This window comes from Littorina saxatilis, linkage group LG17 (genome assembly GCF_037325665.1).
Source record: "Littorina saxatilis isolate snail1 linkage group LG17, US_GU_Lsax_2.0, whole genome shotgun sequence".
Taxonomy (NCBI): Eukaryota; Metazoa; Mollusca; class Gastropoda; order Littorinimorpha; family Littorinidae; genus Littorina; species Littorina saxatilis.
This window is the reverse complement of record NC_090261.1, coordinates 45,997,004-46,014,616: the sequence shown is the minus strand read 5'-3', so window position 1 is coordinate 46,014,616 and position 17,613 is coordinate 45,997,004. Positions and strand designations below refer to the sequence as shown.

The window sequence follows — 17,613 nt, the reverse complement described above, 5'->3', positions numbered from 1 at the left end:
ACTGACCTAAAACAAGTCGCGTAAGGCGAAATTACTACATTTAGTCAAGCTGTGGAACTCACAGAATGAAACTGAACGCACTGCATTTTTTCACAATGACCGTAGTCCGCCGCTAGTGCAAAAGACAGTGAAAGTGACGAGCCTGTTTAGCGCGGTAGCAGTTGCGCTGTGCTGCATAGCACGGTCTACTGTACCTCTCTTCGTTTTAACTTTCTGAGCGTGTTTTTAATCCAAACATATCATATCTATATGTTTTTGGAATCAGGAACCGACAAGGAATAAGATGACATTGTTTTTAAATCGATTTCGGAAATTTAATTTTAATCATAATTTTTATATTTTTAATTTTCAGAGCTTGTTTTTAATCCGAATATAACATATTTATATATTTTTAGAATCAGAACATGATGAAAAATAAAATAAAAGTAATTTTGGATCGTTTTATAAAAAAATAATTTTAATTACAATTTTCAGATTTTTAATGACCAAAGTCATTAATTAATTTTTAAGACTTCATGCTGAAATGCAATACCGAAGTCCGGCCTTCGTCGAAAATTGCTTGGCCAAAATTTCAATCAATTTGATTGAAAAATGAAGGTGTGACAGTGCCGCCTCAACTTTTACAAAACGCCGGATATGACGTCATAAAAGACATTTATCGAAAAATTGAAAAAAACGTCTGGGGATATCTTTCCCAGAAACTCTAATGTAAAATTTCATAAAGATCGGTCCAGTAGTTTACTCTGAATCGCTCTACACACACACACGCACAGACACAGACACAGACGCACACACACACACACACACACACACACACACACACACACACACAGAGACACACACACACACATACACCACGACCCTCGTCTCGATTCCCCCTCTATGTTAAAACATTTAGTCAAAACTTGACTAAATGTAAACAAGTCGCGTAAGGCGAAAATACAATATTTAGTCAAGTAGCTGTCGAACTCACAGAATGAAACTGAACGCAATGCAACGCAGCAAGACCGTATACTCGTGGTCCACCGCTCACGGCATAGGCAGTGAAATTGACAAGAAGAGCGGGGTAGTGGTTACGCTATGCTGCATAGCACGCTTTTCTGTACCTCTCTTCGTTTTAACTTTCTGAGCGTGTTTTTAATCCAAACATATCATATCTATATATTTTTGGAATCAGGAACCGACAAGGAATAAGATGAAAGTGTTTTTAAATTGATTTCGAAAAAAAAAAATTGATAATAATTTTTATATATTTAATTTTCAGAGCTTGTTTTTAATCCAAATATAACATATTTATATGTTTTTGGAATCAGCAAATGATGGAGAATAAGATAAACGTAAATTTGGATCGTTTTATACATTTTTATTTTTTTTTACAATTTTCAGATTTTTAATGACCAAAGTCATTAATTAATTTTTAAGCCACCAAGCTGAAATGCAATACCGAACCCCGGGCTTTGTCGAAGAGTATTTGACCAAAATTTCAACCAATTTGGTTGAAAAATGAGGGCGTGACAGTGCCGCCTCAACTTTCACGAAAAGCCGGATATGACGTCATCAAAGACATTTATAAAAAAAATGAAAAAAACGTTCGGGGATTTCATACCCAGGAACTCTCATGTCAAATTTCATAAAGATCGGTCCAGTAGTTTAGTCTGAATCGCTCTACACACACACACACACAGACACACAGACACACACACACACGCACATACACCACGACCCTCGTTTCGATTCCCCCTCGATGTTAAAATATTTAGTCAAAACTTGACTAAATGTAAAAAAGGTTCTCCTAGTTTGGTTTTGGCCGTGCGGTTTCGGGGCCGCATGTGTTCTATTTCACTTAGGCGTTAATCTGTGTGTGTGTGTGTGTGTGTGTGTGTGTGTGTGTGTGTGTGTGTGTGTGTGTGCGTGTGTGTGTGTGTGAGTGTTTGTGTGTGTGTGTGTATGTGTGACGTGTGTGTACTGTGTACCCGGTGTGTGTGTGTGTGTGTGTGTGTGTGTGTGAGTACGTGTGTGTGTGTGTGTACGACGGTGTGTGACGGTGTGTGTGTATGTTAGTCAGTGTATGCTTGGCGTGTGCGTGTCACAGTGTCTCTGACTCGATGTGCCTGAATGTGTGTCACTGAGTTGGCTAGTCTCCATCCGTTGTATCATAGATGTGTGTGTCAGTGTGTGTGTGTGTGTATGAGTGTGTGTGTGTGTGACGGTGTGTGTATGTGTGTGTGTGTGTGTGAATGCGGCGTTCATTCTTGCGTGCGTGTATGTGATTCAGCGTGTGTGTCAGTACTGCGATGTGTGTGTGTCACTGTATGTGTGCGTGTAGTGTGTGCGTGTGTGTCACTGTGTGTGTGTGTGTGTGTGTGTCACTATGTGTGTGGTGTGTGTGTGTGTGTGTGTGTGTGTGTGTGTGTGTGTGTGTGTGTGTGTGTGCCAGTGCAGGTGCTTGCGGGAAGGCGTACGCCCGTTCAGTTTGAATGCGTGTGTGTGCTTGTTTGTTTGTCAGTTTATGTACGCCCGTGGTCCGCTTATATATGCCTTCTTCCTGCACTCTCTTTTACCTCAAAAGTTACGTTTGCTTACTTATGCACATGCGAGTTACGTTGAGAAATGCCAAGAATAGCTATGCAAAGTAAAGATTAAAAAAAATCAGTATTTTGAGTAAGCAAGACTTGAAGAAACGTTTGGCAATGACAATGTTTATTCTTTGAAAACTGTTGACTCATCAGAAGTAACAACAATAGCCTGGCAATATTACAACAACAAAATTACAACTTTTAAATTACACGCATCATTGTTGCATTAACAGAATGGCAGAAACTATGTTGACTGCGGGACAGAAAATAGGGAGAAAGCAACGCAGCTTTTTTTTTCTTCTCCTTTGTTTGCTGATATTGATGAGAACGGAATGAGCAAACAGCCGAGAGCAAGTTTGTACTCAAATGAAGCTCTACATCATATAACATCCAAAAACAAATAGACTGCCAACGTTTCAAAATTCAGAATCTAAAAACGAGACAGCTATGTTGTTGGGACGTTTAATTATTGACAACACAAAACGTTACGTTCACAGATATTTCGACCCATTGGTCTTGTAAGTGCACAGACAAACACTAATTATCCAGAACAAATTTATCTGAAAAAATGTTCAGCCGCTTGCAGGGAAGACACAAGAAGGAAGATTGCCTCGCTTGTGTGCAAGCGGCTGAACATTTTGTCAAATAAGTTTTTTTTCTCTATAATTAGTGTTTGTCTGTCTGTGCACTTAAAAGACAGCTGGGTTGAAATATCTGTGCACGTAACGTTTTGTGTTGTCAATAATTAAACGTCCCAACAACATAGCTTTCTCGTTTGGTTTTATTCTACATCATATAATTCTTCCAAAAGCTCAGTAGAGAACGCAACAATTGTTTGTTCGTTCATGGGCTGAAACTCCCACGGCTTTTACGTGTATGACCGTTTTTACCCCGCCATTTAGGCAGCCATACGCCGCTTTCGGAGGAAGCATGCTGGGTATTTTCGTGTTTCTATAACCCACCGAACTCTGACATGGATTACAGGATCTTTTTCGTGCGCACTTGGTCTTGTGCTTGCGTGTACACACGGGGGTGTTCGGATACCGAGGAGAGTCTGCACACAAAGTTGACTCTGAGAAATAAATCTCTCGCCGAACGTGGGGACGAACTCACGCTGACAGCGGCCAATGGATACAAATCCAGCGCGCTACCGACTGAGCTACATCCCCGCCCCGAACGCAACAATGATATTCGTTAAAAGTTGGTCTTCTCGTGCTATATTAAGCATGCATAGAGGTTTTTGTTTTGAGATCGAGCAAAGTAAACTGCAGTAGTAGCGTAACTTCAGTCCTCCGAATCTGTACTTGAATACTGTACTTAATACTCTACGCGGAAGAGATCAATGTGAAAATCAGTGGGCAGTGTTTTGTAGACCAGTAATAATCATTTTGACTTAGTTCAAAACGAGCATTCGTCAGTGCACAAATCTTTACTTCAGGGAGAACATTCAAAAAAGACACGAGTAAAATCTCAGCAGAACATATTTTAACATAAGTTAAAAATGCACTGCATTTTCCTGAATACACATAATACGTTGTTGCCAAACGCAACAAAACAACAATATATACACTTATGAAAAACTCTTTGCTTTAGCAAGCACATAGCCTACAAATAGACAAGTTACGTTTGGACAAGACAATATTTTTTTTTTTTTCTTCACAATTTTTTTTATTCAGAAAAGGTTACATGCATGTATTGGTAGGTTCACAGTATGGGAAAGGCAATTCAGAACATTGTGACATTAACAAAAACACATTATGTATACAATGGCAGAAAATAAAGTGTATTTAGGTATACAAAAGCAGGAAAGTGTGTGCAGTTACTCTTGTATCAGATCTGTGTACGCAGCCCACTTATGAATGTATTTGTCATAACTCATTGTAATCTGATGTACTTGTTTGTCTATTTTGTGTACATATGCAAGTTCTCTGAAGTACATGTTGAGAGTTGGTTGGACTTTAGCAAGTCTACACTTATAAACAAAAAACTTGGCAATTAATAATATGTATGAAAAACCTTCATCGACTTTTGTTTTATTGTCATTGCCAAACAGTACAAGAGTAGGGTTCAAAGCAAGTCGGGTACAATTTACACATTTCTCCCTTAGGAAATTGACAAACGCATTCCAAAAAGTCTGCACGCACTCGCATTCCCAGAGATAATGAAATATTGTGTCTCTCTTTCGTTTACAAAAATTACACTCATCACTAGCAGTCACACCCATGCTTTTCAAAATACTATTAGTAACAAGCACTCTGTGATTAATTTTCATCTGAAACCAGCGTAGTTTTGTTTCCTTGATTTTCTTTGTGGTCGTGAAAATGTTCGGCCATTCAACCTCCATGCCAATTATCCGTTCCCAGCTTTTGCAGGCATTGGGAAGTGTGTGTTCACCCAACATTACATCATAAAACACTTTGGCTCCTTTTGGAGATCTAGTTACAATGTCAAATGTTTTGTGCGATTTAAAACCATTGTTGTCTTCTAATTGAATGTTGTGTTTTCTCAATTTTTGCTTGACCGCACTGACGAGTCCACAAAAATCCAGAAACGGAACCTGGATATTGAATTTTGTTTGAAAATCTCCCAAGGATAAAAATTTGCCTGTGTCATTTACAAGATTTTTTTTACAAAAAAACACATCTTTCTCTATCCAATCTTCAAAATACACAACCTTGTTATCAATCTGAAATTTGTTATTAAAAAACAGGGGTTCCATCAAGATCTCTGCCCCTTCTTTCACTGGAACGCTGTCATAAAGTTCCAAGTAAGAATCAAACACAAATTGTTCCAAAATAAATTTATTGTGTGATTACGAATGGCATTCTTCAAGACAACAGGACCGTATTCTTCCAGCATATTAATTTCAGGACATTCTTTGACTAAAAGTTGTTTCCATTTTGGGTTACAAGGGTCTGAAAGACATTTCTTGAGCCAAGTAAGTTTTAGTGATTTAATGTATGTAGCTACGTGTGGAATATTCAACCCTCCTTTCTCAATGGGGTGCACAGCATTGGACCGCTTGACTTTGTCTCGTCTTTTATCCCATACAAAAGTGAAGCACATATTTTGCACCTGAGTTATCAGATGGTCTGGGGGATTGGGCAACATGATCCACAGATAGACAAGCTTTGATAACACAAGAGACTTCAAAACCGCCACTTATCCTGCAGGTGTAATAGAACGTTTCATCCATGTATTAAATAACTGTTTTGTTTGATTGAATTTATCCATAAAATTCATCTCTGCCATATTTGGAAGATCATTTGTAAACCAGAGTCCTAATAATTTAAACTGTGCTGGATTTCACGTCATTTGAAAATTGGGTACATATTGAATATTGCTATTTCTTTTACTGCCTAGCCAAACGTTACAGGTTTTCTCATAATTAAGCTTCAGCCCCGAGATAGATTCAAAGTCTGCTAAATCTTTAAAAAGTTCTACAAATGAATCCTGATCACCTTCCAAAAATAAGGAGGTGTCATCTGCAAACTGACTGATTTTGCACTCTGTGTCCGAAACTGTAATTCCTTTTATATTATCATTTTCCCTTATTTTACAGGCCAACAACTCTGCACATAAAATAAATAAGTAGGGAGAGACTGGATCACCCTGTCTACAGCCGCGACCGACTTTAAAACTTGAGGAAGCCTTACCGTTAATAAATACAGAAGATTTTATGTTGCTATAAAAAGCAGAAATCCACTGACGGATGTTTTCACCAAAACCAAAGAGTTCTAAGACCTTGTACATGTAACTCCAATTAATAGAGTCGAAGGCCTTCTCAAAGTCTATTGAAACCAGTAGACCCGGAAGATTTTTTTCTTTCAAATAATATATAATATCATGTACAAGTCTCAGGTTATCGCCTATGTACCTTCCTGAAACAAAACCAGTTTGGTCGTCATGAATAAGTTTTGGCAGAACTGATTTTATTCTGTTAGCAATGCACGAAGAGCCAATTTTGTACACAACATTTAATAATGATATTGGTCTCCAATTTTTTAGGTGTTCCCTTGTTCTATCGCCTTTCGGCAAACATATTATTATACCCTCTCTTTGTGTTACAGACATTTCTTTGTTATGGAAGCCTTCATTCAGAGAACGTACAACAAAGCCTCCAATTTGTCTCCAAAAAAAATTGAAAAAATCCACTGTCATCCCATCTGTTCCTGGGCTTTTTCCATTTTTCATGTTTCTGAGTGCTATTGAAGCTTCTTGCAAAGTTATTATACCCTCAAGAGCATCAGCATCTACAATCTCGGTAACGTGTGAACATAGCTTTCTAAGTCTCTGTCTTTTACCTGCCTTTCTGAATATAAATTCTGATAATACTCTTTGTTTCCTGTAACATATCATCAATATATCTGCTTACTAACGAAATGGCGTTTTTCTAAATTACAAAAATATTTTGTAACTTTCTCTCCTTCCGCCGCCCAACGTGCCTTACTACGAATAAGAATACCCTGAATTTTGTTTTTCCTCAAATTTACCAAAGTTTCTTTCCTTAATTGCAGCTCCTGCATTTCATTTTCTGTTTTATTCACTATATTTTCCAGGGACTGAATTTCTTCTTCCAAGAGTTTTTCTGTTTTTGTGTCTTCTTTCTTTTTCTTTGAACTGTAGTCTAGGTTTTTTTTCCTTATTTCCATTATTAATGTATCCACAAAGAGTTGATCAGAAATGGTTAAATGTAGACAAGACAATATTTTACGTAAATAAAAATACTGTACACTTTTCTGATTACAGATAATGCTTACGCCACCAGGCAAAACTCATAGGCAAAACTCATAATAGAACATTTTGTAGTAAAAATTAACAACTGATATCATGGCATTTTGCCCACTAGTCAAAACAACAGCCGCTTAACCGATCGAAAGGTCATTTTCAAACAAGTATGGATTGGACATGTATGGAATGCTGGTCCATATAAAAAATACTTCACGTTGAGTGTAGCAAACAATAACCCTTTGCGTAACAGGTTGCATTTGCGCTTTTGATTTGACTATGAAACTCCAGAAAACACGCACGCACCCACGCACACACACACACACACGCACGCACGCACGCACGCACGCACACACGCACGAACGCACACACACACACACACACACACACACACACACACACACACACACACACCCACACACACACACACACACACAGAGGTGCAATCACTGAGCAATATGTTGGAAGCCCGAATTAAAATGTAATACATTTCAGACCTTTAGTGTGTATGTGGTAAGCAATTCCGCCGTTTTACCGTCTTTAAATCCTTTCACTTTGATGTGCTTTCGGCAGAGTCAGCGGCTAAGGTGGTTAATTTGAATAACAAGCACAACAGACACGGCATGATGCAATCTATGTGGAATTTCCATGCTCAGTCTCACAACATTGATAAACACCAATTCCACTCAGCGCCAATGGAGAACAAATAATGAAGGGGACAAAATATGCAACAGACACTTCTTAATTTTGCTTAGCTTATAACAATATACTTCAATACTCTGAAATCAAATCCACATACTCATCACACAGATTCGCCATTCACGAATGTTCATAATGATCTAGCTTTAGGAATACTTTGACGCAACATAAAATAATGTCATTTCATGAAAGCATACACTGCGTCACCCACTCGGACTTTTCCCTCCGTTTCCACTGTTGCGTTGACACCAAATAGCGGGCTGCTGCCGTACTCCGGGAAACACCGCATTCTGGAAGAAAACCATTATGTTGAGAGTGATTTTGAAATGTTCGTTGTGTGAATGCAAGAAGAACATTTGCTACCTCTCCGTTAAACCCTACCACCCACCAAGTAAGCAAAAACTACTTTTCTTTATGGAGTCCTTAATTAATTTAAAAAAAAGTTAATTCATGAAATACATGAATGCTTTTGGTTTCATTTAATAAAATGTTAACACAAGTTCGCGTTCATCAAACGCAAAGTTGGTCTCAGGCCCCAGTGGTATTGATCGTTTGATAAATCACCTTGCCATGACTACCACAATGGAGGCTGCCTTAGGATAGTTGCCACTCAGAGTTTCTGGGACCACCCCGAGCAGCTCTCTGAGAAAAGGACATACGATTTCCTAAGACTCTGAAGCTCTGAAGGGTAATCTTTATGATTTATGTTAACTTACGCCTTGAGAGTCTCTAAGGGCTGCGAGTTGGGGTCCTTTTCGCCTGTGTCTGGGTTGATCGTGGTTATCACACATCTGCACGTGATCAGACAAAGAAAATGTCGAAACCCAATAAAAGGAACAGTCATTGTGGTAAACAAACAAACAACAACAACAAAAAAGAAAGAAAAAAGAAAGAAAAAAGAAAGAAAAAAGAAAGAAAAAATTAATTAATAACAACGTAAGCAAAAACATCAAAATACACAGGATGTGTATGTGTGTGTGTGTATGTATGTGCGTGTGTGCGTGTGTGCGTGCGTGCGTGCGTGTGTGTGTAGGGTGTGAGTGTATGTGTATGTGTGTGTGTGTGTGTGTGTGTGTTTAGGTGGTTTGTGTGTGTGTGTGTCTGTGTGTGTGCCGCGAAGGAGACTCTTCGTGAACATTACAGTTTGTGTCTGTGTGTATACATGGGTGACATCTATAGGTCATAAGATAGCCTTTTTCTGACGGTGAACTGAGACTAATGTTCATTATCATTGAGAAGAGGTGTGAATCCTCGCCGCAAATGTATGAGAATGTCAAGTGTTTCTTTGGGTATATGTGGTCTTTCTGCCTGTGTGTTTGGGTTGGAAGGTTCACAGGGCTGCTTCATCTTACTCAAACAGTCTAGACTCGAAAACTGAAATGTTGGCCATTACCTGGAGCCACGGTCGAGCATCCTCAATATGGCGGATTCTTCAATCTCCACTTCACCCCAGTCGTCCTGCACGTCAGTTCACCATCAGTTAACCAAAACAAATCAGACTCTATGCAAACTATCAGTAAAGGAACAACTAGTTAAAAGTGCGATATCTCCGACGTCGACTGTGACCAGGTCAGATTTAGGCTAATACAACCAGTTGAAACAAAGCGGATACGAGCAAGCATAGTCTGACGTCACGAAAAAACCCCGCACCAAAACCTCTTCAAGAAAAAAAATCAAGATCTTGTCCAAAGTAAACACAAGGACGAACTAAAAAGCAGACGATGCCAACAGTCATTCACCCGTATGGCCGTAGCCTACCTCATCAAACGCCGCCGGACTGCCTGTAATGACGATGTTGGGTCTGAAGCGTTCCATGGTCACCTTCTCCGCCAGATTTTCGTTCAAGGCTGCCAGGGATTCCTCCGTCAAGACAAAGTAGGCCGAGAAATCGCTGAACGCCGCCTGTGTTGAGGTAAAGGTCAACTCTATAGCACACAGAGTCGCTGGACAACTGACCCAATCAGGCGCACAGCTGCTTGGTTTGGTATTCACGAGGATTCACTCATGCACGTTTGGCTGTCTAAACGTATCTCACTATCTGTAGACTAGATGAATACCCGCTTCGCCGGGTACGGCTTCGCCGGGAAGAAGTTGAGCCGAAATACCCGGCTGCGCCGGGGACCCGGCTTTGCCGGGTGTACGCCGGCTTTGCCGGCGCACCGCACGAAGGAAGGGAGATAACTTATGCGCAAAACACTGGAGAAGAGTAAATATAGTATAACGGGAATATGGATTGAGCGTTGTCGACAGTGACCTTCTAAAAATAGAAACGGGAATATGGATTGACGCCACACGAAGGAAGGGAGATAAACGCTGAAAACACTGGAGAAGATAAGCGGGAAGAGTTACTGGGAATGGATCCAGAGAAAAACCAAAATCGGTTCAGCGCTGCGCGCTGAGAGCACGTGTTGAAATATCTCATCGAGCAGGTTGTGCCCGTCCGGGGTCTACCTGAATATGCCCACCAAATTTGAAACAGATCCATCGAGAACCTGGGGCGTGCATCGCAGACACACACACACACACACACACACACACACACACACACACACACACACACACACACACACACACACACACAGACAGACACAAGTCGTATATATACATAAAGATTATGTTAACATACGCCGGCATGAAACAGTCGATCGCTAATGGTTACATAAGCCTCTCTTTGCGACGTCCACCTGGAACAAATACTGTGCATTCAAAGCAAAAACAAGAGAACGCAATTTAGATCATCGCAACGTAAACTGAACAAAAACAGCAAACAAGTAATCCAGCAACAAGCAAAGACAAAAAAATTGAAGAAAAGTCAGACCTGATCTCCGGGGACGGTGAAGTTGCCCATGGGCTTTGGGACCTTGGTGAGGTCGCGGTGGTCTATGTCCGGGGCTGAATAGACCATGCGTACACCTTCCACTTTGAGGAAGGTGGAGAACCAGTATGCTGCGTCGTCCCCACAGTCCATGCCCTCTGTTCTCAAATCCCACACTCTGCACATGGTTTTATTCATGTCAGTGTTAGTTCCTTTGTTATCTAGTCTTTCTATCTTATATAGGTTCCTTTCAGGCCCATACAATGAGTAACTTCAATCAAGCCAGAGAGGACACACACACACACACACACACACACACCCTTCACGAACATTGACCAAGAACTACGAACATTGACTTAGAACTAAGGATGAAGTTCTTGACCTCGGAGCTCCAACCCTTTTTTTTCATCAGGCCTAGTCTTATTTGAAAAGCATTATTTTACCAAATACTGAATCGCCTCAGAGCTTTTCGGAATACATTATTATAAATATAACACCAACCTGCATATCATAACATGCCATCTGTCAGTGATTGGGTTGAGGGGCAGCTTGAGGGTGGGCATGTCCGGAGCATCAACGATGAGCTCATTGCCCTCGATCGCCGTTTGTATCAGCGCCATTCTGGAGAACTGACGCTGCGTCACAAAGTCGCCATTGGATCTTACTACCATCCAGTGTCTGCACAGATATGGATGGATGAATATGTTTCAAGATCCGGAATAAATCAGTCAAGCCGGCGCTTGTTCAACTTTGCTCAGATAAATATATTACTTTAGTTACCATACAGAGTCTGGGATGGATTGGGCGGGGCGGGGGGTGGGAGGGGGGGGGGGGGAGATGATGGTCTTTGTTGATAGATCTTAGGGTCAATGAATACAGGGGCGATGGATCCAGGACAATTGATCCTGAAGAGGGAGGGGGGGGGGGGGGGGGGAGATCCGAGGGACGAGGGATCTAAGGGGCGAGGGATACAGGGGCGAAGGAACCAAGGTTTGGTAGATCCAAAGGTCAATTGACCAAAAGGTCGATTCATCCAACTAAATGGTTTGCTCAAATATATGCGTGTGTGTTTTGTTTTTAGCAAACTTCATTGGACCCGGCCTTAATCGTTTGACCAATAAAAGTACACGACATTTTGACCTTCGGATTCATCCATCTTTGAATCTACCGGAACGCATGGCTGTCCAAAAAAATATATTGAAGGTGCAATGGCTCCAATAGCCGAAGTTGATCACTTCACTGAATCCTTCGCGATATATTGACCCTTGGAACCACTGCTTGAATGAATCGACATCATGCGCTCCCCGGCGGCCTGGTCCGGGTGGCCCGGCATTGGGTTCTCAGTCCGGTCTTGCCGGGCATAACGTCAAACAGTGTCAGTATTCGGAAACCCAAGTCAGTGACAGCATGACCACTCAGCACTGGCAGAGCAAATTCGGCTTAATGGTCACTGATTCAATCATTCGGCTTTACGATTTGAGCATCCTCATGTAAAACTGAACTTAGCCTGATTAACCTCACGCCGGGGTCTTGAGAAACAGTCAATGTCTCAGAGTGTGTCTAATGAATAGCCTCACATCCGCAAGAGGGATACAGACTTTAAATAGCCCATATTTATCATGTAAAAATGTAAGGAACCCACCTGTCCGCTGCCTTCCCGACCTTCAACCCGAGTCGTGTGCACATGCCCTCCTGCACGGATATTCCGCGGCACGATTTGATAGGGTAACAGTTCAGCTCTGACACCGTGCCGACCTTCACCATCTTGCGTCGTCTGTTCTTTCGTGTAACCGCTCCGAACAACATCTTTACGACTGCTCCTCCCACAAGAGTTGCAAAAATAACCGCTTCTTGAGGAATCTCAGACATATTGGAAGTTTTCTACCAACGTTTGCTCGAATGCAATGATCAGTCATAGACAATTTCCTACAGCAGCGAAGAAGTGACCGAGTCAGTCGTGGAAACACTGGAAACACGAGGCGTCGTGATGATCACCGTCAAAAGCCAGATTTGGTGTCCCGTTGGAATTACTCGATCAAAATTATGCAATTCAGACGTTATTTTTCTGCTATCTCAGGCTGTCATGCTTTACCGTACTTACAGTTAGTTCATGGTATTACATGTTTTGAAAGTCAGCTGCCTCTGAAACTAATGCAACAGGGTTTGAATCACCGGTGTCACCTTACTGTTGCTCCCTAGTACATGGTGACATCATTGTGTAAAGTTTAAGTTTTACGTAATTCTCGTTCGCTTTGCTTCACGGTGACATTGGTGGACTTCAGTTTTTTCTTTGTTTTTGTTTGGGTCAGTAAACTGATACTGAGCTGTAAAAAATTTTTTTTTTTTAAATTAACCTCGTTCTAGCGCTCAGCCTTTATAACACCATAGCCTACACGTTTGGCCTTCTCAGTGCCCGCATTCACTGAGCTGAGTATCGCCGGGCAGAGCCCGAGCCGTATCAGTCACTGAGAACTTATAATTTCACATTTCCGTATCAGTCGGCCAAACAATGATGAGAAATATAGGAGGTGCTTATGATGGACGGTCAGTCAGTGCAATGGAATACGGCCAGTCACCGGCGCCGGGCGGCGCAGTCTCAGTCTAGCTTGGAACCGGTGTCACGAACTGCAAAACTCTGCCTGAACAATCCTTCTCATTGATGATAATTAGTTTTAACGTCCTCTTAGAACCAATTGGCCTATCTTGGGACAGGTAGAGTTGATATGCTTTATGGGGGGACAGGACACTGGACAGACATGCAAACAGAGAACACATAATTATGATCGTGTTATAGATCTGGAAGTATGTTGTTGCGATATTTCAAAATGGGGATGGAAGTAAAGATTTTGTTGGGGTTGTTGCCATTGTGTACGCGAAATATAGTTGGAGTGGAGCGGTTTTGTAGGCTTATTTGCTTTTTATTCATGTAAAATATTTTTCAGACTTTTGGATAATGCCAAAATAATGTAATAAATAACTGGCTGAATAAGTAAATAAATACGTAACTAGAAACATAAAAATAAAAAATAAAAAAATTATTAGCCAAATAAGAATATTAAATATAACTTGCCAAAATAATATATCAGAATGGGGAACTTAAGTTCAGGTAGGAGGAGGGCGGTGTATGTGATTTAGCCTTGTTTGAATAGAGCTATATGATAGGTGTTGTAGGCGCTTTGGTTGTTGGGCGTGGGGGGGGGGGGGGGTCGGTGGGAGAGAGGGTTGAGGGGGAGAGGGGATGAAGTTTTCAAAACAGATGTCCTATTTCAGCCTTATGTATTGAGAGACACAGGGTGTATGCTGGCTTCCATTGAAGCGTGCAATGTTTATCTACAAACTCATGGGGTTTCAGTTTGTGTTCGTTGACAAGGGTGTGTATGTTGCGGAAATCTTGTTGGAGTAATTGGCAGCGGTCAAAGAGGTGTAAAAAAGATATTAGCTTTCCACATTCACAGAGACGGGGAAAGAACTTGTGAGCGCATTCATCCGTGCGAATTCTGCGAAGTATTTTAAGGAGGGGGGTGGGGAGTGTAGGCCTGTTTTGTTTTGTTTGTCGGGGCAGAATAAGCCAACCATGGGCATCGCCTTCTGTTTTTAATTCTGTTTCCCAGTGACGCCAGGCAACTTTGGCCATTTTGTGTTTTGCTTCCGTCTTTGTTAATTTGAGGTCATGAAATTCTGCTTGGTCTGTGACAGACTCTTTTGCTGCTCTGTCATCCATATCATTGCCTCTGATCCCTGTGTGTGAGGGGATGTACATAAGGGTCAGTTCTGTTCCAGAGGCAATGATCTGGTGACAGAGGAACAATATTTCCGTCTGAAGCTCTTCCCGGTTTCTGGAACCATTTTGGAGAGCAGTCAAAGCTGATTTTGAGTCGGAGAGAATCACGACTCTTGTTGGGGGTTGAGGGAGGTCATTGATATAGTGGCATGCTCTTAAGATGGCGTACATTTCTGCAGTGAAAATGGACACATCCTGGTTGAGTTTGAATTTTTTAGTTATTTTGAGGTCAGGGATGACAAAAGCACAGCCGGCTTGGCCATCATTTTGTTTTGAGCCGTCAGTAAATATTTGTAGGTGATCTTTGTAACTGTTTGAGATTATTTCTCTTACTATTGATGAGACAAGCACAGGGTTATCTTTCTTTGTTATACCCAGATCATGATCAGGGATGATAATGGGGGACTCCATGAACCAAAAGGGGAAGGGGTTAATGGGTTCACCCCACTTTCTTGAAATATCGGTTGAACATAGTCTGCTAGTGGGATTGTTGCTTCGTATATTGTGGGTGTTTTTCTTTTTAGGTTTTGGTAAGGGGCCGAGGTTATCGTGTCGAACTCAGCAGTGAGCTCTTCGTTCACAGCATTATCAACTGTACTGGCTCTTGATACATACTGCGCCGACTTTAGTCTTCTTTCTTCATTGAGGGGCAGCCAGCCAGCCTCTTGATACACTAATTTGTTTATGGAGTGTTTTGGGAGATCAAAGATGATTTTGAGGGCAGCCATTTCGGCTCTTTCCAATAGTTTTAGATTCGATTTTGATGCAGCAAAAAATGCTTCTTGACCATATGTTAAACGGGATCTTATAATGGCTTTCGTAACGTGAAGCAGGCTGTCTTTATTTGAGGCCCAGGTCTCTCGTTTTAATACTTTGAGGAGACTTAGTGCTTTCTTGGTTTTGCCGACAAGGTTTTTGATGTGTGGCCCCCATGTTAGGTTCGGGGTGAAGGTAACGCCAAGGAATTTGACTTGTTTTTTAGACTCCATGGGTGTATTGTTGACGATAATTGTGGATTTTTCGTGTAGTTTTTTTCTGGTGACAACCATGAATGTTGTTTTTTCGGCGGCGATTTCAAAGCCGTTTGTGTGCAAATAATGGATTATTTTGTCTACTGCGTTTTGATATCTCTTTAAGTTAGTTTTGTGTTTAGTTTCTCTTGGTTTGTGATTTGACCACAGAGCCAGGTCGTCTGCATACAGTGAAATCACTGTTCCATTCGTCTCGGCTCTGTGGATGTCATACAGCATGATGCTGAACAATGTCGGGGCAATGACACTGCCCTGAGGGACTCCCATGTTAACTTTGTGTGCTGTGGATACATCTTTGCCTACTCGGACTTCTAACGTCCTTTCGTTGATAAATTCCTTCACGAAATTATACAGTCTTCCTGATATTCCAATGTTTTTCAGTTTTTCCAATAGTTTGGTGTACCAGACTGAATCGTAGGCGCGTTTAATGTCAAAGAAGGTGGCAAACATGGTTTTGTTTCTTGCTCGAGTTTTTTTTAATGTGGGCAGCTAGTTTAACAATGTTATCTGTACAGGACCTGGACTTTCTGAAGCCGGCCTGGCACGTGGGGATGATGCCATGTTTCTCTAAGTAGTGTTCCAGCCTATTCTTGATGATTCGTTCATAGATTTTGCCAATATGGGGCGTGAGAGATATGGGCCTGTAACTAGATGCTAACTGCTTTGGTTTTCCGTCTTTTGGAATTGCTATCACCAGCGCTTCTTTCCACGCCTTGGGAATTGTGTTGCTTTCATAACAGGATTGGAAAAACTTAAGCAGTATGTCAGGGAAGTATTGTATCATTTTATATGAAATTGGATCTTTGCCAGTGGACTTGTTTCCTGTCTTTATGCTTGTTATTGCTTTCTTTAGCTCCTTTTTGGTTAGAGGACCGCAATGCACACACACGGCACACACACACACACACACTGACACACAAACAAACCGTGCACACACACACACATACACTGATACACACTGGCACACACGTGACACACAAACCGTGTACACACACACACACACACACACACACACACTTGAGTCATGCGTATAGATGTTGCACTGGAAGGATGTCAGTGTGGGATTTTGTGTGTGCTCCTGACAAATGATCGACATTGTAAGTATCACACCGTAATCCAGCTGTTAATACCTCGATCTCTAAGCAGCTGGGTCAGTTTCACTTTCACATGGTGACAATGTGTCACTGACGATGAACTAGTGCACGTGAGAAAATAAGATCAGCTGCACCATTTACACCGTGCAGGTCACAAACACACAGACAAGACAGGCTCAGAGACTATAGAGTATACAGGTACTCTACAGTCTCTGACAGGCTGCCTGACACTGAGATGGGCTGGCACTGAAACAGACACACTACAACGCCGCTCACACACAAACGCACACACACACTATACGCGCGGGAGCTTACACGTACACACACACTGACACCGCACACGCGCGCGCGGCGCACGTACCGCAACTTACACACGTGACACCGTGCCAAAACTCCTTATATGTCCTACCCTTGACTGAGTTTTTAACGTGGATGTTCGACCGTGTATGTGAATGTTTGTGTGTGTGCGTGTCAGTGTGGCTGTTTCTTGTTAATGTGTGTCAGTGTGCGTGTGTGTGCGCGCGTCCGGTGCGTGTGTGTGTATGGGTATGTGTGTGTGCGAGTCAGTGTGTGTGTATTTGTGTGCGTGCGCGCATTTCTGTCTCAGTGTCTGTTAGTATTTTTTCTGTCGGTCCGCTGTGCTCCCTGCCTTGTCAATTCAGTAAAGATGGTAGGCCGCCTAATTCAAATTGTACGCCCAAGGTGTATACTCTCAAGAATTGAAGTGCATTCCACAAGCAAGAGTTCCCATAAAAACATAACGCTGAATCAGTATTACATTTATTTGTATTACTCAGCACTTCCCTTTAACTTGTCTATACAGACATATATATAGGCCGACCTATCTGGGTGGGTGAATAAGTTCAAGTATGAACTTGAAACCTGAGTG

At 41.7% G+C, this 17,613-nt stretch overlaps 1 protein-coding gene across 1 annotated transcript in view; it reads right to left on the bottom strand.

Moving 5' to 3' along the window:
- LOC138953299 (uncharacterized) overlaps positions 1–12,975 on the bottom strand; it is a 29,975-nt gene extending 17,000 nt beyond the window's left edge. The window contains exons 1-7 of the mRNA XM_070325099.1: positions 12,461–12,975; positions 11,320–11,496; positions 10,822–10,996; positions 9,762–9,905; positions 9,397–9,461; positions 8,720–8,794; positions 8,184–8,293 (exon numbers count right to left, since the gene is read on the bottom strand). Coding sequence (XP_070181200.1) covers positions 8,184–8,293; positions 8,720–8,794; positions 9,397–9,461; positions 9,762–9,905; positions 10,822–10,996; positions 11,320–11,496; positions 12,461–12,687 — 973 coding nt within the window. The 5' untranslated portion in view covers positions 12,688–12,975. The remainder of the gene's footprint in view (positions 1–8,183; positions 8,294–8,719; positions 8,795–9,396; positions 9,462–9,761; positions 9,906–10,821; positions 10,997–11,319; positions 11,497–12,460) is intronic.
- Between the last annotated feature and the right edge of the window lie 4,638 nt (positions 12,976–17,613).